Source organism: Podarcis muralis, chromosome 6, assembly GCF_964188315.1.
Source record: "Podarcis muralis chromosome 6, rPodMur119.hap1.1, whole genome shotgun sequence".
Taxonomy (NCBI): Eukaryota; Metazoa; Chordata; class Lepidosauria; order Squamata; family Lacertidae; genus Podarcis; species Podarcis muralis.
In genome coordinates, this window is record NC_135660.1 from 11,175,052 (window position 1) to 11,197,858 (window position 22,807).

The following is a 22,807-nucleotide window of genomic DNA, read 5'->3' on the forward strand; positions in this document are numbered from 1 at the left end:
GCTCAGATAACTGCATGCTCCTCTGTGAAAGCAAATTTTTCCTATATAGAAAGCTGATATATCAGATACAAGGGTTCTAGCAGGCTCCTCTCCCCAACATGCCAGTTTTCTACATGCACAGATTTATTATTTTTTGTGCACAGAAGCATAAATTATGTGAACCCCCATCTACAGCCAGAAATACTGCAGTTTATACAGGGTTACCATTGTTACATTTTGGAAACAGTGACAATATCTTATTAAAATACAGGCTACCATTAGAATTTACTTGGACAGTCCTTGATTTAACACAACGAACTGTTACTAAATAAGCCAGAAATTGGCATGAAATGTCCATTTACCTTATTGGGATTTGATCCAGTGACTCCAATGGGATTTAGCAGGTCTTCCAACCCATGGGGTACAGGCCACAGATTCAGAGCCATTTTGCCAGAAACAAGAGTGTCTGTGTAATCAAACATGTTAATATTCCCCCACGCCAATGGACAGTGCTCCTTAAAAAGAGCAAATAATCACTGTTTAGTCTCGTCTATTAGCAACACATTTCAAACTCAGATATAGAGGAATTAAAAGGGCAGGGGCAGATTTTTTTTTAAAAAAACCCCTCAAATATACGATGACAAAGTAAATCATAACTGTTACCATTAGTTTAGAGATCAACACAGTATAAGTCAGAAGAATAATTTCAAATGAGATATTCTCCCTACTTGACAAGTATTCACTATATCCAATGACAAGACCCTTACCTCCTTTGCACCTTTCCTCCCTTTAACGGAGCAGATAGAAAGGCAAAGCCGAGCCGCACGTGGAAGATCAAGAACGTGCATCTCATACTGCAGCCACTCATTCCACCTGAAAGGAAGATAAAAGGGATTTGACCCAAGATCTTAACCAAAAGTGCTATGTAAAGATGCTTTAAAAATGATATGGCAAATTAAAAAATACTAAAGCAATTCTGTGTAAACCAAGCCAAGTTTGAGTTGAATTTTCCAGTGTGGCATTCTACTTTTGTAGAACCATTGGAAGCTAATTTGATGGCTATCTACCCCAATGCCCTACTCCAGTGTTTCCCAACCTTGGGCCTCCAGCTGTTTTTGGACTACAACTCCCATCATCCCTAGCTAGCAAGACCAGTGGTCAGGGATGATGGGAATTGTAGTTCAAAAACAGCTGGAGGCCCAAGGTTGGGAAACACTGCCCTACTCTATGCAGGAAACTCAGAGTGAGAGCATCCCTGCCAGGTGGCTGTCCAGCTTTTGTTTGAAAATCTCCTGTGACAGAGAGCGCTCCATCCCTCTAGGTAACAGGTTCCATTGCTCTAACCTTCACAATGTTTTCCAAATGTTCAGTAAATATCTTGTCTCCTGTAACTTAAGGCCGTTAGATCAAGTCCTACCCTTCAAGGCAGCAGAAAACAAGTCTTTGCTTCCTTCTATGCAATAACTGTTCAGGTATTTGAAGAGTGCTGTTGAGGGTATTTAGGAAGGGTTTTTTTTTGGGGGGGGGTAAAGCATGAGACTCTTAATCCCAAGGTCATGGGTTTGAGCCCCGTTCTTGGCAAAAGATTCCTGCGTTGGACTACATGACACTCATGGTACCTTCCAGTTCTACAATCCTATGATTCTGTATCAGATCCAAACAGAAAACTAAACTTCCAAACTCACTTTCAGATGGAGGAAAGAAAGACACAACATACACTGTAAAGCAATTATCTGAATTGTTAATAAGTTTCTACAAACTTGAACATCAGGTTTCCTTTCATTGTTTTAGTGATATTCTTTACCTGGGATTGGAACAAGGTACTCTCTGAGTATTCACATTATCACATAATGGCTCTCCTCCATGATAGATGCCAGTTCGGACATAAATCTGAAAAAAATACGCTTATGAACATGACTATACTACAAGTAACCATGAAGTAGGAGTTACAAGATAAATATCAAGCAAGAGTAACTCATCTAATCCCTGTTCTAAAATAGTTGCATTGTCAGTTTATTTCCAGGCTCAATTCAAGGTGCTCACATTGGTGTTTAGGGTTTTAATCAACTTAGGCCACAAACAGCTGAAAGACCAACTTATTCCCTACAGACCACCTCAGGTGTTAAGATCAGCAGAGGAGCCCTCTTGGTAGTTCAACCGCTCTGTGACAGCTTCTAGGCTGTGGAATTCCCTCCCCACAGAGGCACATCTGGCTCCTTTAATATATAGTTTCCGCCATATGCTGAAGATGCACCTCTGATGCACCCTATTCTTGTGTCAGTAATTTTAGTTGTTTTTAATACTGATGTTTAAATTGCTGTAGCCATCACTGAGACCTCAGGCTGAAGGGTGAGTAATAAACTGATGATGATGATGACGATGGTGGTGAATAATAATAATAATAATAATAATAATAATAATAATGCAGAATGCACCTTAGGTTTTGCCCAATATATGTAAATACTTCAAAAAGGCAAGTTATTTATTTGTTTCACACCCAGACAAAAAGTTTAAGGTTTGGTGGGCAAGAAACAGTAATGTAGAAACAAAAAAACCTAAGGATTTAAGAGTCATTCATCAGAAATATGCATGTGCTCTCAAGACATATTGAAACCAAGTTGTTGTTTTTTACCTTGTCAATATCTCGAATATTTACATTTACATAGGTAGCGCAGAGAATCTTTATTCTGAGATTACTGTTAATAGCCCAGAGGGATTTGGCTGAAGCTTCTCCATTCATGTATGGTGTAGCTGTAGAAATACGCCTAGAATAAGATGGCATTGTAAAGGTATCCAATGGCAGCTGGGTGTAAAGACTTTCCTTAGCCATCAGCATCAAATTGGGCATTCGACCAAGCATGATACAACTCCGGATGTACTGAAATAGGCAGAGAAAACACAATTATTGCACTGGATGCTGCTCTTTGCAGCATCATTGCTTAATTGCAAAGATTACAATGCCGGCATTGTGAATGGTTTGCAACTCAAGGCGAAGCAGGAACCACAGTATAAGCGGTTTAATGAAGCTAGCGTGCAATATTTGTAGGGCTGGCAGGTCATTCTAAGTAGCAGATAATCACAAAGCATGCCAAACAAGGGACAAACTTGTCTTTTTATACTGGCACTTGGAGAAAAAGAAATATCCACATATAGACTGTTGCCTCACTAACGGCACATTCCTTGTATTTTCTATCAGAAAAAAAGAGAATAATAAAAAAGGGAAGGCTGAGGAAAGAGAACTTACAATTTTTGGTAATGCAGGTTTTTTGTTATTTCTGAATTATGGTTTTATTTAGTAGTGTAAATGTATTCATCCATAATGAACTTATTTTAGAAAGCACTAAGGGTGACACCCACTGTTATATAAGCAAACATCCTCTTGTAAAAAAGGACCTTACTTTCCTCTCCTCCGGCAGCAATTTATGCCCCTCCCCACTGCCTTCCCCCCAAAAAAACACCTCCTGCAGCAAGTTTTTGGGGGGTGCAAGGGGTGGGGCACAGAAAATCCACTCTGCCAACAGTGTTTGTTCCAATAGCAAACAGGCACTACTGGATTTCACTTCATGAGAATATACATATGTGCAATTCTATATCACGTGATTTGCACCACCTCATTAAGTAAGATGTACCCATAAAAACCTCTTCATGACTCTCTGTCTCTACAAGTTTAAATATCCTTCTCCTTGAATTGAATACCCATTAGTCCTCCCCTCGTTTGGTGCGGCTTCTGATTGGCTGCAGGACGCTCCTGCAGCCAATCGGAAGCCGCGCCTTGGTTTTTGAACGGTTTCGGGAGTCAAACGGACTCCCGGAACGCATTCTGTTTGAGAACCAAGGTACGACTGTATACTAAAATGTTTAAATGTTTCTTTAATTGCCCTTGAATCTTATCACCACACTTGTCACCCTCTCCTGCCACATCAGTGTGGTGTGCCACACCCTTTGAGAATCACTGAATTATGTGCTTTTGACCGCAGACTTTAGTTCTCAACATTCTAACAAACCATGTGTAAGTTCTGTCCACATCCATGAAAAAGACACTAAGATCCTGGGCTTGTGCATCAGAGCACAGGGATCTTGTGCAGGTGCATCAGAGCACAGGGATGCTGCCCGACAGTCTCAGCACTGGCAAAAGTGGTTCTCACACCCACACCCACTCCATAAAAACCTCTGGTCTAGCCCTGGAATATAGGCCTAATTCATGCTCTTCCCTGCACATTTCAAGACACCACAAAAGCTGTTGTTTGCGAGCATCTGATTGTACCTCCCAAGCTACAGGAAGGGATTGATTGGTCTAAAAATGGAAAGCAATCTATTTCAATGTACACCTTGCCAAGTAACAGTAGGTGAACCACACTGAAAGGAAAATATCATAAACTTTTAACATCCCCAGTGAATCCGCCAAATCACACCCAATAAAAGCACATAAAAAAATGGAAACCTGGCTTCAGTACTTCATCTTTTGCACATTTTCACATGCAAATCCCTCTCTTCCGACCCCTGAAATGCACACAAGATCTAACTCTGACAACAAGCATTAAATTTCAAAATGAACCAGATGTTTACTCACCTTGTATTGACTCAGGGGATGTTTTTCTAGTAAATATTCATCACAACCACATACTTTTAAAATATACTTCCCCTGGTACTCTAACACACAGAGCTTTAGCTGTTCAGATGACAGCAACATACTTCGTGTTTTTTTCCTGATTGCTTCAGCGATGACTTGTTCTGGCACATAATCGTGATTGATTTTTAAAGTGTACTTCTGCTTGTCATTGTTGGGGGAGACTATTACCCATATCACCACTATTATTTGTCCTGGAACAGAAGGAAACTATGTCAGGTTACATCAGGGATCATGCCCACATAACTATTTACAGAAAAATGAAAATACAGGAGCAAAAAAGACCTAAAACACAATTCAGTACTCTCTATCCAGAATATGCAATCTTTGGGGCTGCAGCAACAAGCTATAGGTTCCTCTTAGCTCTCCACTAAAGCAACTTTTAAAATAGAAAGGAGAAAGGCTGGGAGGGGACAGAACAATGGTGTGACCCTTCAGGTTTTTTGAATAAGACTGTTTCGTTGGAACTTTATTAAGCAATCCCTAACAATAACAGGGGGGGGGGGAATCTGAATAATGCTGCTAAAGTAGAAGAAAACGAGTGCACTGAGCGAGCTACGACATGTCTGAAAATGTAACTATTTTCACTGAGCTGATTACTCACACTGAAGTGAAATGGGCATATGGGGGAAATGGATTGAATTTCACTGTTCAAGCAGCTTCACATTAATCTGGTACCAATCTGGCAAATGCACTGAATTGTGTTTTCTTTTCTTTTACCTTTATCAAGTTTATTGTATATATGCTTGGGCAGCTCGGGCGAAGATTCTATGTTTGGGGGACAGACATACAATGCTCTGCTATGGGGTGCGTTAACATCTCGCAGATCTACTGCTTCTTTACAAACATTAAGAATGTTTCTTCTGAAGTCCTGAACTTCTGGATCCTTAACCAAGTCAAATTCACAGATAGGCATGCCAATAGCAAAACCTAAAAAAGAAAAAGGAGAGAGCAATTCTCTTTGATACATTTTCAGAAACAGTGAGTCCTCAGAGTATAGTTTCCTGTCACTCTGTCCTCTACCCCTTCCCACAAGAGCTCAGCTCTGTCTTGCTTGAACGGCTGGGCTGCTACAGAAATTGTCTCCATAGCTCAAGGGGCTGCAGCAGTGAAGCATATTCTGTACCCACTGCAACTATTCTGCTTAAGTAAGATTAGATATGTTCTGGAACTTTTTCTCAGGTCAAGCAAAAGTGTTCCAAAGGCTGTCACCAAAGTTTACTTCTACCCCATCTTCATATAAAGAAATGCCCATGATTGCGAACAATTATTAAATTTATAATAAAAAAAAGTTGACCCACTATCAAGTATGCACCATCACAATGAAAGCAAGTACAAGTCAACAAAGAGTGGCACTCAGGTAAAACGTAATTAACTGAGAAAACAGCTTAAAAGACAACTCAGCATAGCACAGTTAGTGCAGATGTGAAGTGTTGAAGGGAGGGGAAATCTCCTCTTTGCCCTTCAACACTGTGATTCCACCCTCACCTGACAGCATCCAGTTGTTTGGTTACTGTAGCAGCACCCCAGACTCTGCAAAACCAGCAAATGTGACAAGATTTTCTTATTCTAGTGAAAAGGATATTGCTGACTCAACTGCTTTTAATAAACTAATGTTCATTTCCACATCAGATATGTGCATGAATAGCTTGAATACTCAATACATACTGTGCGTATTTGCATTTCATATACCACTGTTAGCTCACGATTATAAATGCAGAGGTCCCTCAACCGTTTTATCGCTGGAGTACTGCACTCTAAAAATATGTGCAAAGTCTGTGTGCCTCATACAGACTGCCAACAATGACAATATCCTATATTATATGTGTGCTTTAATGGACTGAGGAACCTTTGGCCTTCAGTCCAAACTTGGTCCGCATAGGGTCTAATTGGCCCACAAGGTCATTTCCCCAAACCCACTAAATTATCAGCTGCTATCACTGAGTGATGTCAGCTGATGGCGGGACAGGGTTCAATTCTGCTTTGGTTGTTGTCACTAGTCCCCCCGCCCCACCTCCCTGGCCCATGGGAAACTGGCTTGTCAGATGATAAGCAGGGGGTTAAATCCTGCACGGTGTTGCTTTGGCAGTTTGATTCTTGCAAGGAACATACTGGTAAAGCAGACACTGGCAAACAGCAGATAGAAGTTTCTGCTCATTAGCTGATGAAGAGTTCAATCCTTCCAGGTGCTGCTTTGCCAGCACATTTCCAGCAGGCTCTGTCCCCCACCAGTAAACTGACAGTTTGGCAGGTTCACACATCTATCAGTCACCTATTATCAGATGATTGACAGGTGGGTGGTCTCACCTATCAGAGTTGACCCACAGGGTGCGAGGAAATAAATATCTGGCCAAACAGCGCACAGAAGGTTCCCCATTCCTGCTTTAATTAATAGCAAGGTCTCCAATAATCACGTTAAGAGCTTAGCGGACTTTGCAATCATGTTTTAATAAACAATTTGCAGTTTCTGACATGATGTACTCAATTTGTTACACAACCAAAAAGACCATTTACTCATAATTCCATCGCATAGTGGCTTTATCACATGACAGTTAACTATATTTGACAGTGGAACTAAGAAGGTTGTGGACTCTCTTTCCTTAGAGGTTTTTAAGCAGAGGTTGGATGGCCACCTGTTATGGATGCTTTAGCCGAGATTCCTGCATTGCAGGAGGTTGGACTAGATAATAGGGCCCCTTCCAACTCTACAATTCCATGGTTCCATACTCTCATGAAAGGCCCATAGGCTTTAGGGGAATCAAATTGTGGCCACTTTCCTTTACATATTTTAAAAATTGTACTGCAGACTGTCATGTGGCACATAAATATTTGTAACAAATGAATAAGCCTTACCAATTTCCCGATTCAGAATTTTCTCTTCTCTGTTGCCTACTGGCTCTATGACTTTTAGAAAAGGCTGGAAGAGTCGTAGATCACAAAGTCGCCGTGTTTCATCGAAAAATTCTTCCCTTTCTGCTTCTTGTGTAACACTTACGAAAATGTAAGAGGACTCATCTTGAAGGAGCTGATAGAGAGGGTATTTCCGAGCTTCTTTAAAAAGTTCGTGCTTAATATTTAACAAGGTGGCCTCACGGAGGCATTCTAAAGTCACTATCATGCCATTAGGTAGAAGACATTCTACTAGGATTCTTGGTGGCATCAAATGGATGCCCCACAGTTCACCGGATGATGGCCTTGGAGGCATTTTTATTAGGTACCTTCTCTTGAGATTATCAAAAGACTATGTTTGTAGATTCCTGCAGGAAAACCTAAACAAAAACAATGTAGTATTTAAGTAGCATGCACATGTCTTTCACAATCACTTTAAATTTCCATGTGATATTACATTTCCAGTACTTTACAGAAAATAAAAATACATGGGAAACAATCATTAACAATTTGCTCTTCCATCATCTGCCATAATCAAGTTATCGTGCCAACTATTGCTCAGCAGAAAGTGAGCAGCCATTCTTGCTTTGGGTGGAAGCACATGTATAGTGATCAACTCTTTACGTTTACCCAATAAAGGCCTAAAAAATAATAATGAACATGTCCTATATCCACCAAGCGTTGGAAGTCAGGTAAGAGGAAGAAAAGAAAATGGAAACAGAAGCCATCAAACTTGGCGGCAAGTCACAGGCAGGGCTTACCAGAGCAAACAGGTATGGCTGCCAGGGACACAGGCTTATTGTGAGAGGCAAGAACTAACACTGCTCTGGCTTGCTACAAACATCCTGGTACAAAAGCTGGGCTACAGAAATATTGCCATGACACATTCGTGGCTGTAGCTGTCATCTCCCCTCCCCAAACAATCTCTCTTGCAAAATACAAAAAGCCACCTGGTTGAGCAAAAAGGAGAAAGATGTTGTTTCCAACTGCTCTCTAGCCTCCTTTGTGAAGGTTTTATTAAAAACTCAAGAGACTTCACATCAGAATGAAGCAAATTTCCCACAAAACTACCCAGAGTTTTAACAGTACATGCCTTTCTTAAAAGCCGTCTCACCAATTCGCTTCTAGAAAATAAAACACTTTGGCTCCTGGACACTTGTATTTTCTGTCATTTCAGGAGATCTCTAGCTGTGGCATAGAGATAGCCTGCACAGAGAAATCTTTCGAGCCCACTCTGAACTTTGCTCACAGGATTTTACTTTAATCCTCTTGTTCCTTAAGTCAGTCAACATAAAAACCTTACTCAGTGCAAAGGATTTTTGGTAACAAATCTTAAGGCGCCACTTTCGTCTGACACACAGTTTTCCCGCTACTGAAGTTTAGAGTAGCAGGAAAGCTATGGTATTTTGCTGTGCTGTTGCATGTCCAGAACCCTAGAGCTGTCAGCTAGCCACACTTCATATGCAAGCTTTGAAAAGTGACACCTGTCTTATGCAACAAGCAGCCCCCAAGGCACTTCCTGTACAACTCTTTATCTTCCCGAATATGCTATCTTGCTTTAAAATACCTAGCAGGCACAGATGCAGAGACGTCTCAGACTGTCAGGGAAAAAACACTAATGGATCAAAATCAAGGTCAGGTCTATGATGTTTTTCAGTTCCCATTATTCTGAAGTATGTGAAATTGTGTACACCGCTTTTTTTTTTTTTTAAGGCATATCAGCCTGGGGGACAAACTGTGTACAATGTGAGAGGTCTATAAACCCCTTTCCAACTAAATGAAAATGTAAGTGGGAGCTGTGAAATGCATTTGCAGTAGTAATGTTTCCCTCGTTTTTTTCAATTTGCAATAAAGATCAACTTCTCTTCATAGCCTTCCCATCTGCAAGGAGTGGGAGAAGGTGATGTGTGGCATGGTACCCAGTATTTTTTCCTCCAAGGATGGCAAAGCAGCCAGAGGAGTGAGATTTTTAAAAGAGATGTTACTTAACTGTAGAGTATGAAACCAAGGATCATAACATACAAATCCTCTTGGGTGATACTTTGTAAAATGAATATTGCATAAGGAGTCTAGCATAAAAGTCCAAATTTCATGCATTGGAAAAGTCAATCAATTATAGAGATCATTTGTAGTGGTCTAACTAATGACATCCCACTATATGGAATAAAAAAATATTCTTGGTTTTCTGACCCATCAGAGACTTTCAAATTATGCATTCCCCCTCCCGAGATTCCCAAATTCCAAACATTTTTATACCACAACAGTAGTTGCAAACCTTGCAGTGCATTCTATTTTTTGTGTTAGAAATTATAACAGTTACCAACAGACATGTTACAAATTCTTTTGAGCGTAAGTTTTGCTTTTGATTGTCCCATTGATTTAAAAGTGAGAGCTGTAGATACATCTGCATGGGAATCTTCAGAATGTTAGAAATATATTGTTATACTGCAGACCAAGAAATGCGTATAATTAGGGACTCCCACCACAAATAGAAGCATGCTTCCCTAGCCCCACAACCATGCCAACTGTCAAACACCACCTGTGAGGTCATATGGGACACCTGTAGAGGGTTGAGATTTTGACCTCAGCAGTGATGCTCAGGTAAGAAGGTGCTTAACCCCTTCCTCCTGGGCCACTTTTTGCAATCAGATTTACAGGTTTCTAAGTCTGCATTGTTCTTTTGAAAGGGAAAGTGGTGGTGTGGTGTAGTGGTTAGTATCAGTCTGTGAATGTAGAATCCCAGGTTGAAATCCCCCCTCAGCTATGAAGCTTTCTGTGCAACCTTGGGCCAGTTATGCTTTATGGAATTGTTGTGAGGATAAAATCTATGTGCATGATGGAAGAAGCTTGTACGCTACTGTAAGCAACTTGGAGGAAAGACAAGGAAATGATCCTCAAACAGGTACAAGAAAAAATGCTTATTAAATTGTTCAACATAACAAACTAACAACCATCTCCTGAAATAACATACAGTTTGGCCCAGAGAAAGAATAGTAGAGATGCCTTTTTAAAACTCAGCTGTAAAGGAAGAAATTTTGTCTGGCAGTTTAAAGTAAAGTTCCATAGTTAAAACTGGAAAGCACACTAATTTTCTTTTTATTTGAGGAAGCAGGCAATTGAAGTTTCCCATTATAGAGCGGTTGAATCAAAATAGCAGTTGGCATTTGTGTTTCTTCTTTTTCAGGAAATGGCAAGAGATTGTCTGTACTTAGAATGTGTATACATTTATTTTGCTGACACATGGAATTACGCCTCCAGAATGTAGATTTTTGGAAAGAAGGAATATCAAAGACACAGCTCTTTTAAAATACAACTTGCAGCTATAAGTATTAAACAGAAGGGATTATAGATTTGGTAAAGCTTAAAGTCTATAAAGACAATCCTCTTTAGTGAGCAGTGGAGAAAAAGAAAATGAGTTAGATCCAAAAAAGCTAGTTAAACTTAGGTCCCACTTAAGTCAACTGGACAAGTTAGTCATGACTAAATGAAACCCTTTTGAATTCAATAGAACATGCTACTTTAGTTTGGCTCCAATCCTTCTACCAATCCTTTCGTTACCAAAAGGTTAGATACCCTTTAACGCTATTCTAGCTTTATGTCTCTATAATCCCAATATCTCTCATAGTTCCTCAGCTTATATTTATTACTTCTGCAATTACAGATATAAAATTTGTGAACAAAATAGTTATACATTTTAATCGAAAAGGAAAGCAGATCTGAAATGTATTTTGGATGCTGCCCAAAGTACTATATTCAAACTAAGACTTTGCTCTCATTGAGCCACATACGAGCTCTAATTTTACTCTTGTTGACACTCTTTGTTAATGGCTAATGTAAGCAAGTTGTCATGGCATCAAGATTTGAAAGGATTCCCTGGAAACAGCTCTCAAAACCTTGAAGCCTATTTCCAGTGCTTAAAGTTAGGACAAAGCATCTTTTCGAATCTTTAGAAATATTTCCTACTCAGTATATTGTATTTACATGTTTATGAAATGTTTTCCACTTTGCACCTAGCAGAAACACAATTGAAATATTTTGATTTAACCTTTCATCTCCAAGGTAAATAATCTTCTGCAGGGTATTTTGCCAATCTATGGATCAGAATGAGAAAAACTGAGGAAAAAACAACTTCTACATACCTGCAACCTCTTATTCTCTTGGATCAGCAGATCCTACACAGGCCTCTGTTTCACATGATGATCACATTATTGGATGTTCTGTTATCTGTATGTTGTAAAGTACCAAGATGTGGATCTTTGATATAATCTAGAAACATTGCTACGGTCTTCTTTACACGAACTGTTTTTCAACTCTGGGAATTCATTCTGTATGAATCTTCACTGCAACGATCTAAACTTATTATCATTTTGAACATATTTATTTCCAAGATCAGCAGAGCTGACTGAAGGTCAAGTGTCTAATCAAGGTACCAACCTGGAAAATAAAGGGAAAAAAGGAAATTCTCTCAACAGGCGTATTCCAGGAAAAGAATTACTTTTGAGAGGAAGATCTGTATATTACAGGGACATTCTTGTAGTGGGGAGCAGGGAGTGCAGTGATTTACATTTCCTCACAAGGGGTCATTACAGCTGTTTACCTTGTCGCACAGGGGTCCACCTGGAGGAAGTGAACTTTTGGAAGCAACACAAACCAAGAGAATAACCAAGAACTAAGCACCCCCAACTTCCCAACTCTCCCTACAGCACTACTGCTATTTCCAACCCCCCTTGCTTGTGATAGAGTGGGACACTAGAATGTGATAAAATAATAGAAATAGGTATATGTATTAATGGCATGTATCAAGGTTGTTTCTGTTCATAAAGAAGTCTTGATCATTGCTACAGTAAGAAAGGGTTGCCATCTTCTAAGGCCTCTTTTAAGTTTGGCAGTGGCAAGGGACATGTTGCCAGGCCAAAGCAAGAAGTCCTGGGTCATGTGGGGAGCATCCCACATTGCACTACTTCACTACTCAAGCATCCTACCTCATGGAAACTGGGGCAATGATAGTACTGGAGGCTTCTTTCTCAAAATTCAATAGTAAGGGAAGTAGTCAGTTCTTTCTATGACACTAATGTAACCTGAGATGATCCAGCATAGGGAGATGTGTAACAAATGTCAATGCAGTGACAATGCCGTAGTACAGTCAAACCTCTTGTTATGTCCGCCTCCACTTGCGTCCATTTAGTCCAACATCCGCGGCAAACCCGGAAGTAACCCGCAAACTTCGCACCTGTGCAGGAATGGCAATCGCCATTCGCGCATTCGCAGAAGCGGGCAATCACCGCCCGCACCTGTGCATAATAGCGCCTCTCCCAGTGACCCATTTCGATCTCCAGACGGGCCTCTGGAACGGATTATGGTCGCAGGTAGAGGTTCCACTGTACAGTGGTTTTCATCCAGTGTGCCGTGGCACCCTGGGGTGTCTTGGATGGTCAGCGGTGGCACAGGCAACACTGGCCTCTGTCCCTCTTTCCTTCCCTCCCTCCTTCCTTCCTCTGATGCCTTCTTGGGCCTCTGCTTCCCAAAGGCTTGCACAGTTGTTTCTTGCTGCAGGCTGGCTACAAGCTCCCTATGTGAATGGTGCTGCTGGGGCTGGCCAGGGGGTGCTTCCCAGGCCCCTGTGGGGCACTGTGAGGAGGCACCTCTCTTTGGGGTGGGGGTGGGGCAGCTGTGGCTGCCCAGTGGACACCCACAGAGAGGGGAGCAGAGAGGAGGCTGAGCGAACACTCCACAAGGGAGGGTGTTCGAAAAAGGGTGAGAGGCTGCCAGCTCTGCAGACAAGGGGTGACATAAATGGGCTCCTGAGACCCACAAGGGTGCCACAGAAAGAATGTAGTTGATCAAGGAAGTTGTGGACTCAGAAAGATTGAAAACATCTGCTGTAGTAGCAAAGGAAAGGCAAAGTAATTTGACTGCTGCAGCAGCAAAACAGAAGGTGTGCCCCACCGATATTCATCCCACGATTTTTGAAAACAAAATAACTTCACAATAATTTGTTAGGTTTTGTCACAAATCCCAAATTATCCAGAGTCTAGCATATGCTAATTTACAAAAAAGAAAGGCTAAGTCAAAAATCCTCCTTTCAGCATTAAAAGAATGAAACAGCAGCAACTTAGCATTCCCTTCATCTTTTGAAATGCTATGCCACTGTATATACAAACAGTACAAACAGTACTACAGCAAACAAAGAATATATTTAACACAAGGATAGACTAGATTTGCAACAAAAAAGCAAACATTGTAATATGTGCAAATCAAAAGTTGTAAAGAAATTCATTTACTCCCATCAAATTCCATTTACTTCCTAGATTTATCGACTGAGTGAATACAGTGGTTTGGGTGCTAAGAGAATTTAAGTTAAAGAAGTACATAGAAGAAAGGTTCCCACCACAGCCCCACTCTGTGCCTTCCCAGCCCCCACAGTCAGACATGGGTGGTTGAAGGAGGAAGGGATTGGAAAAGTGCCTTCAGTAAACTTCCTTAAGTTAACTTCTCTTAGGATATATTCCAGTACACTTAACTCCAAATATTTGTTTAAAATTATGTTTGCTTTCTATTTCCAAGCTTGGCTAAGACTTCTGCCTCTATTGTGCCAAAGCAACTTCCTGTTGCAAAATAAACAAGGTTTATCAATAATCTAATTTCATCATATATGCAGATTGTTCACTCTTTCCCCCCATGCTATTTCTTTCCCTTAAATAACTGCCATGCTATTCCTTTCCCTTAAATAACCGTCTTTGTTCAACATGCCACTTCCCTTATTTTTTAAGCTCCTCTTTGAAACCACTTCTGCAACAGTTATATTTTGAAAAAACAACCCACAGCATGCTTCATCTGCCCCCTCTGTTCCACAGGATTCTTCTCTATATCACCTCTGCTTCTGGTTACTTTCGTCTGCTGCTCCAATCTTGCCTAAGAGAGTACAAAGCCCTGGCAAATCATCACTTTTATAGTGCATACAGCAGCTAAGATAACCATAGCACTACATTTTCAATAGCAATAGTAATGAGAAGTTATCCTACTACTAGAATTTTCTTGTTAAACTCCGTAAGCGAACAACTATTCCTTAAATACAACATATTTCAGTTAAATTTGTCTAATGTTTGGAAACAGATCCCAGTATATTTGCCTCCCACTTCTTCAATGGTAACCAGTGTATTTTCAACATCAGCTTATAGGTTAGTGGATTCAAGAACATTCCCCAAAAGTGGAGTCCTGCAAAGAACATGAGTCACTTTCCCAGGGGCAACAATACTTGCCGATGTGAAACTCCTGTCCCCGAATGCCAAATTTTCAGCCTAGAAATCCCAAACCTCTAAAGTCTAAAGAACAAAATGTTTTCATTCTCTCTTCGGGCATGTCAGTCACTCCAGAATTCAGAGCAAGAACTGGCAGCGTTGCCAGCCTGCCTGCTTTTGTGGCTCTCCAAGTCTGTTGCATAGTGACAGTGGCATGGCTTGCCATCTTGATTGTGTGCGCTGCTGCTCTGCTCTTCTAGCTTGTAAAACTGGCAACATCTTAAAATACAGACAATTCAACAATCCAATGACATTATCGGTTCTAAAGATTTTGGTTGTATTAAAGGCACTCAAGCTTTCTCTTTATACTTTTAGAGTTCACTATGTGCAAAGCAGTTAAGCCCCCCCCCCCCAAATGGGCTGATAAATTTAAGCTCCCTCAGTACGCGTCTGTAGTAGTAAAGGTAAAGGGACCCCTGACCGTTGGGTCCAGTCGCAAACGACTCCGGGGTTGCTGCACTCATCTTGCTTTACTGGCCGAGGGAGCTAGCGTACAGCTTCTGGGTCATGTGGCCAGCATGACTAAGCCGCTTCTGGCGAACCAGAGCAGCGCACGGAAATGCCGTTTACCTTCCGGCTGGAATTTATCTACTTGCACTTTGATGTGCTTTTGAACTGCTAGGTGGGCAGGAGCTGGAACCAAACAACGGGAGCTCACCCTGTCGCAGGGATTCAAACCACCGTCCGTCTGATCGGCAAGCCCTAGGCTCTGTGGTTTAGACCACAGCGCCACTGAAACACATAAAACACAGGTAGGAAGGTTCACTACCCTAGACACAATGTAGAATAGAAGCAGAGATGCATTAAGTTTTTGTTATATCTTTTCACACCAACTTCCTGATATTACTGGAACCTTCAAGATAGCTTATTAGGAAATAATATCATAGCCAAGGATGTAAAAAGGTTAAAAGACAACCCCAATATCTTGCTCCCAATGCACTTTCACTGAACAGTTATTGATAAACAGGATTGAAGGTCTCTAAATCAGTATGAATGACAACAGCTTCAATGGCAGGAGAGTGTATCTTTAACATTTTAAACTGTGTACATTGATACAACAAAAATAACATTGCTCAGAAGCAAAATATTAACTTTTGTATTTTAGCTTACTTGTATTGCTCATTTTTTACAGTAGAGTGTATGTTTCCACTATTAAAGATAACTAAGTGTGTTCAGTGTGTTCAACGTCGTATCTGAGTAGTTTAGGGCCAAAAGTTCTATGCAGGGGACCAGAATCCTATCATCAGGTAGTTTGCTGAGACCAGAAGACTTTTTATGACTAACAAACATGGGTTAGGGTTAATGATCAGGCATACTGTGTGCCACTTATTGGTGACAAAGAAACTTTCCCCTATTATCAGTGCATCTTCTCAGTGCCATCCAGCAGTTAATTTTCAATAGGTTAGAAGCCTCTTACAATCTGGCCCTGAGAGTGTTATGATGGAATCCTCTATTAACAAAGGTGCCTGTGCTCCATTTGGTCTTGTTTCATTGTAGGATTGTCTATTACTGAGATCCAAGGATGTGGACAAGGTTTTTGGTAAAGTCTAGGCCAGGGGTAGTCAACCTGTTTATACCTACCACCCACTAATGCATCTTTCTTGATGGTAAAATTTCCTTACCGCCCATCAATGCTTGATGGAAGGAGGATGCAGCTTGTGCCATAGAACCCCCTACCATCCACCTAGAATCCTGAAACGCCCACTAGTGGGCGGTAGGGACCAGGTTGACAACCCCTGGTCTAGGCAACCAACCCTTGCCTTTCATGGCTTATTACTTCTAGTAGGGAGAGGCTGTTTGGCTGAGTACAGGAGGTTGCAAATTTCTCCCAGTGAAGGGCTATGTTATTTTTTAAAAAGTGGTTATTAGATGTGAACAATTATAGACTGGCTGCTGACTCCCCCACTTTTTGGATGAAGGAGTTCAGGCCAGGTGAACCCCAACCACTCTTGGGCGAAACTGATTTTCTAGATCTGGGGTGGGAAATCTGTCACCCTCCATGGACTCCAGCTTTTTCTTAGAGGTGTGCCTGGCAACCATATTATGGTCTTTTTTGGAAATTTTAATCTAGTTGCACAAAACCTCAGTTATTGGATGGTACAGTACTATATTGTACAGGTGTTACGTTTCAGGAAAAGTGCAAAAATGTGTATACTCTAATCACCTTCTTGGAATTGCACCTGTGCAACCATCCTTACTTTCTGGAACTGGTGCACCAAGCCGACCTTACCCAAGCAAAGCAGAGAGCTTTTAAGCTCTCCATTTTACTTACTGGTCAAGTTCCGCTCGGTATGCAGGGTCTGGGATGCTTTCACTAGATCTCATGGGGATCTTGCAAGAACATCCCATTTCCTGTGTGCTGAGCGGAATTTGCCTAGTAAGCAAGGCAGAAAGTTTAAAAAGCTCTTCCAGTGCTGGGAAACCTGGTGCAAAAGGAGCTTTTAAGGTCTCCACTTTGGGTGCAATTAATTTGCAGAAAATCAACTGGCCGGTTTTCAACTGCACAATGCTAAAAATGTGTAAGTTAACTGATTGCAAGACGCAATAGTACAGTATACAAATATTGTTAATAAATAAATAGGTGTACTAAATTTCCTGATTTCAAATAACACATTGAACAGAATGTAACGTTTGTAGCAGCTGGGGCTTAACTATTTTGAAATAGACAACTTAACTTAATTACACTCCAACTAGGAAACCATTAATATACCTTTTGAAAAAGTGAAGAAAAAGATAGGGGCTGAATTTTATATATCTATATCTATATCTAATCTATATCTATATATAGAACTTCTGGATAGTTAGCAATGCAAGTCAGGAAAGTTTAAATAATATGTTCCTGTTCTTGAATCTTTATGATAAAGTAAAATGCAAATCTTGGAGTAGAACATGATCAACATAAGTGAATACTGACCAATAAATAGCCAAGAGTAAAGTCATGGGAGTCATTCATCTTTCAAAATCCCTGCTAAAAATTTATCACTCATTTGGGCCCACCACTACAACGGCTAGATATTTCCGCTCCTCCTTCAGGTTCAATACTTATATTGCGACTGTTAAAGCCACATTTTTATTGCCAATGAGTACTCTGCAATCTCATTTAGAAAAATCTGTCCTCTCCATCTGGATCTGGTCTGTTTTCTTGGACTGTATTTCTGTCTGTGCTAATAAAACATTAAACTGAAATAGCAAGAGCTGCAGCACTGTTGGAAAATGTTACTAACCGTGAAAACTAGCTAGAAATTGTAACTTTATATACAAACAAAAATATTACAAAACAAAACCTTGCCAATAAGCCCTGCAAAATTACTAGACTGATTTTTCAAACTCATCTGCTTTTTACTCTTCAACAAATCTTTGTATGAGTGAAAAAAAAAGAACAGAGGGTAGTAAGTTTTTAAATAGGTAGACTACAAATAAAGAAGGGTGGTAAAGAAAGCAAGAGGCATTGCCAGCCTCCTCTGGCAGTCCACCTGATATCTATACTGGATGTGAAGAAGGAGATTTTGCCTCATGAGCATCTGGCATAGAAGCGCAGTGGGCACAGATTGTCCCATTTCTATTCTTAAATTCCAGATCAGGATTTTGTAAGTAAATTAAATGTACTAGTCAGTTGGTGAGCTATTACTTACACACACACACACACGTTCTCATTTTGTATTTTTAAGTTGTGAGCCACCCTGTGATCTTTGGATGAAGGGTTGTATACAATTTATTATTATTATTATTATTATTATTATTATTAGCAACAACAACAACAACCTCTCTCTCATACATGTTGTAAACTACTTTGATATTTTCTATAAAATTGTAACATATAAGTATTTTTTCCAAATAAATTAACAGATAGTATCAACTTGGCCACTCACCTGCAAAATTAGGTTACACACACAGCAAATTGGCAATATAAATAACAATCCTACCACTATTATGTGGAAATAATTATAGAGCTAATATAAAAGGCAGGAAAATATCAATATCCAAAATTTGGGGGGAGTTTTTCAAATTGTTCACGATAATCCACAATTAGTCAAACAGAGGGACTCTGAGATGAATTTCTTTAGGTGTAGGATCAGTTTGTAAGCTAACAGTTCTGATGCAAAAAAAAAAAAAAAAAAAAAAAGAAGTGGTTCCAACAGGATGCCCTTTTCTAGCCTAGGTACAGTATTGGGGTGGGGGTGGCAGGGAAGGAACAGTAGGTTTTGGTGAGGGAAAAATTATGTCAATGGAGGGAGTTCCTCCTATATATGCAGCATAGAAACACAGTGGGCTGACAGCAGTGATACTGAGAGATCCACTGCGGTCTGCTGCATTTCCAACCCACGTTGGTTTTTTTTACTATCCACCTTTTACTCATTAGATTTACTGGCAAGAGAGGAACATGATGTCCTGTCCATCCTTTGTGACCACTTTTTAAAGGTAAAAAGGAAATTAGTAAACATATTTGGAGGCGAATAACTTTCTTTGGGAAGTGGGAAGGAAGCATACAAGTATGAGAGTTATGCAGTTAGAATTTCTTCTCATATTGCAGCTCCACATGCACATATTAGCAGGCTGAAGAAAAAAGTATATCAAAGCAAAGGGATTGTCAGGGCTATCAAACTTTCCAGCTTGGCACACTTTGTCTAAGCCAACTGACCTAGGAGTTGGAGTAATAGCCGCTAGGAACTTTGTTAGAGGAGATTCTCCTGCTTTAATAAATACCTTAAACCTAGATGTTGTTGCACTCCAACTCCCAACAGCTCTAGCCGGGATGGCCAGTGATCAGGGATGTTGCAAGTTGTAGTCTAAGAACATCTGAATAGCCATGGGTTCCTCACCATTGCCTTAAATATTAGAGGGCATGAGGCTGAACTTTGCCAAGCCAGAACAACTTCTTAGGCTACCATCTCAGTCTCACATGAACATCCTATTAAGCAGCATATAAGAGCGTTATTACAGTTTTAGTGTCTTCAAATTGAACTCTGGAAAGTGAGGGAACCAACACACACAAAAACCACCTTTTACATTTGCATGTGGCATTAGTCATTACTGACCTTTAGGTTCCCAGAAGTAGTAGTAGTAAATAATAATTCTATACCCTGGTCTATAGTGATATTTAACACTAAAGCAGTTATAATTATTATTGAGTTATCTTTGTTTTTGTTTTTATTACATGTTTTGTTTTTTATGTATTGTAAACCGCCCTGAGATCTACGGGTATAAGGCGGTATACAAATTTAATAAATAATAAAAATAAAGCAACATACTGTGAATATCATCTAAAGCACACATGGTACAGGAAGCAGGGGTGAAAAGTTATACTTTTCATCCTCTTTTGAACATTGTTCCTCTTACAAACTCACCACTGTTTCATAACTTTGTGAATTTTATCAATAGTCTCCAAGTTGCATATGTCAATATAAAGTATTCTGACGGGCAGGACTTCATTGCTATTGTCTCTAAACCAGTCTGCTCAAAATTCTCCTCCTCCTAAACTTGTATACTCAGTCAGAAGCTGACCCACTGGAGAGACCAGTCAGGAGTAAATATGGACCAATGGTATCTAATTGTATGGAAACGGCCTTACTAGAAAAGCTAACCAATAAACTGAAACTGACACAGGGACAAATAGAAGAGGATGCCTTCACCCCAGTATGGCTCCCCTTTATCACATACACAGCCCAACAAGACAACAAGAATAATCCACTGGCAGCATAGGAATCAATCTGGCTTACCTGACCCAATAACCCCCCCCCCAATGCAAACAAACCCCATTGCAGCCAACCACAGACAACCAACCACACCCTACCCCCCCCAATAACTCTCACTACCAAGGGAATGTAATAAACAAATAGAAAGAGAACCTACCCAGTTGACACTGACACAAAACCCCACATGTGCACTATACAAAAGAATATAAGCCTCACCACACCACTCCTCCCCCCCCATCTTTATACAGTGGTACCTCGTGTTATGTACCATCCCCCTTACGAATGCTGCGGGTTATGCGCTCCGCTAACCTGGAAGTAGAAGCCCCTTGTTGCGACCTTTGCCCCGGGATGTGAGCGGAAGTTGCGCTCCGATGGTGTGGCAGCAGCGGTAGGCGCCATTAGAGAAAGTGTGCCTCATGTTACGAGCTGTTTCCTGCTATGAACGGACCTCCAGAACGGATTAAGTACGTAACACGAGGTACCACTGTACTGTACTCAACAGTAATGTCTCACAACAAATGTAACTGATTTGTTAAGAAAGACTGTACAACCTGAAAAAAGAGACAAGGTGTGTACTTTTGTAAACTAAGAAAATCTTTAATAAAAATAAATTAAAAAAGAAGCTGACCCACTACAAAACCAAAGCAAGCTAGAAACAGAAAATCTTCCAAAATGCAGGGAGTTTCAGATTGTATTTGGTATCCAAAATAAATTCCATGTATAACTGAGGACAAAGAAAGCAAAGCTTCAGACTTTCTCAACTCTTCCTTCTACTCTTCAGTTCTGCTTATAGATTGTAGATGAATGAACGAGATTTAATAACTGAATGTACTTGTCACTCAGGATACAAAAGCTACATTCATAAATTTGCCCTGGATCATATGCTGATGCCTCCAATACAACTGAATATTTCAGGGTGTTGACATACCAGAATGAAAGTAATATGGGAATTTTGACAAGGGAATTTCACTCTTCATGGAATGCATAGTCAGGAAAATGCTTCTTGCATTATACTAGAGTATTTACAAACTCATAAGAGAGAGAATATATTGTTATCAGCTAATGGCAAGAGTAAAAAAAGTATATTGCTATTGCTGCTCCATGCAATCCAAACTGATGTCCAGAATTAGAGGAGACTAAGCATGAGGTAGAACCCACAACTGTACTTAGCCAATCAACTCACTGATGTGACCTTTCTCCTCTAGAGTAAACCCACAGCTGTTCCATCACATTGTTCATTCTCCTCTGCAGTTTAGTGAATAAATATATCTGGGATTCAAGGGGTATGTTGCCATTTTTTCTTCCCACCCCAAATTAATTGATAGCTGCTGGGGCAATACATCATTTGGACTGTTCAAGCAATGGAACACCATGTCAATTTTTCATTGACTGTACTGGTTGGGTTTAGTGAAAGAGGGGGAATAGCTACTGCCATCGCTGATAACCATGCCACTGCTCAGACATACAGACCTGGGAGGCCCCTAAGTCCATTGAAACATATGTACATAGAGTAGCCAAATGAGATTTAAGGCAGCTATAGGCTTTTATTTCCTGTTACAACCTTGAAACCATTACCGGTATGTGTGCTTTCTAAGCATTACAAAAGGCTACTGCAATGGGTTCTAGGGAGGCTGATCTTGATAATGGCATGAAAACTTCAGCTTGTGGAAAATACTTCAGGTCCCCATGTGGCAAGGATGTTCCCAGCATCTTCATCAACCCCGCACTGAATTCAAGGTGCTAGTCATGATGCAGAAGGGGTAAATGGCTAATGCTGAAAATATTTAAGCAACTGTTTCCAATTCCTACGGCAAAATGTGATAATACTGACCATGTCACCTTCTTATGTTAACCATTCAGGAACAAATTAAAGGAGCAAGGGCACAGAAAGAGGTATTCAAGGTAGCTGTCACTTAGTTTGGCCAAAAAAATTGCTGATCTTGGGTGGCATTTTATATAATAATGATAAATACTATAAAATTCAGGTGAGGAGCTTCCAAGATATTGTAACACACATAATGCTATAATAAGCAGAGCCTTGGAGGGCCCATAGTTCAGTGATGAAGAACATGCTTTGCTAGCAGAAGGTATTACTCCTGACATCCCCAATAAACTGATCCCAAGTGGCAGGGAAAGGCCTCTGCCCACATTGTTAGAGAACTGCTGCCTGGGCTATATCTAACTCATTGGCCTGGTTTTTATGTAATCCTAAACCATGGTTTGTTTAATAGCACACACATTAACTATGAAGTTAACAAATGACCAAATAAATCATGTCTTTTTTCCACTAAATTTGTTTTCTAGTTGCCATTGCAATTGGC

General features: G+C 40.4%; 1 protein-coding gene across 4 annotated transcripts in view; it reads right to left on the minus strand.

Annotated features, from left to right (window-relative positions):
- Nucleotides 1-22,807, minus strand: part of PIK3CA (phosphatidylinositol-4,5-bisphosphate 3-kinase catalytic subunit alpha) — a 41,909-nt gene that overhangs the window by 14,354 nt on the left and 4,748 nt on the right. For all 4 annotated transcript variants that reach the window (XM_028731614.2, XM_028731615.2, XM_077929754.1 and 1 more), the window contains exons 2-9: nucleotides 11,635-11,929; nucleotides 7,460-7,875; nucleotides 5,327-5,536; nucleotides 4,550-4,800; nucleotides 2,612-2,857; nucleotides 1,784-1,869; nucleotides 747-852; nucleotides 342-494 (exon numbers count right to left, since the gene is read on the minus strand). In XM_028731614.2, the coding sequence (XP_028587447.2) occupies nucleotides 342-494; nucleotides 747-852; nucleotides 1,784-1,869; nucleotides 2,612-2,857; nucleotides 4,550-4,800; nucleotides 5,327-5,536; nucleotides 7,460-7,811 (1,404 nt within the window). In that variant the 5' untranslated portion in view covers nucleotides 7,812-7,875; nucleotides 11,635-11,929. The remainder of the gene's footprint in view (nucleotides 1-341; nucleotides 495-746; nucleotides 853-1,783; nucleotides 1,870-2,611; nucleotides 2,858-4,549; nucleotides 4,801-5,326; nucleotides 5,537-7,459; nucleotides 7,876-11,634; nucleotides 11,930-22,807) is intronic.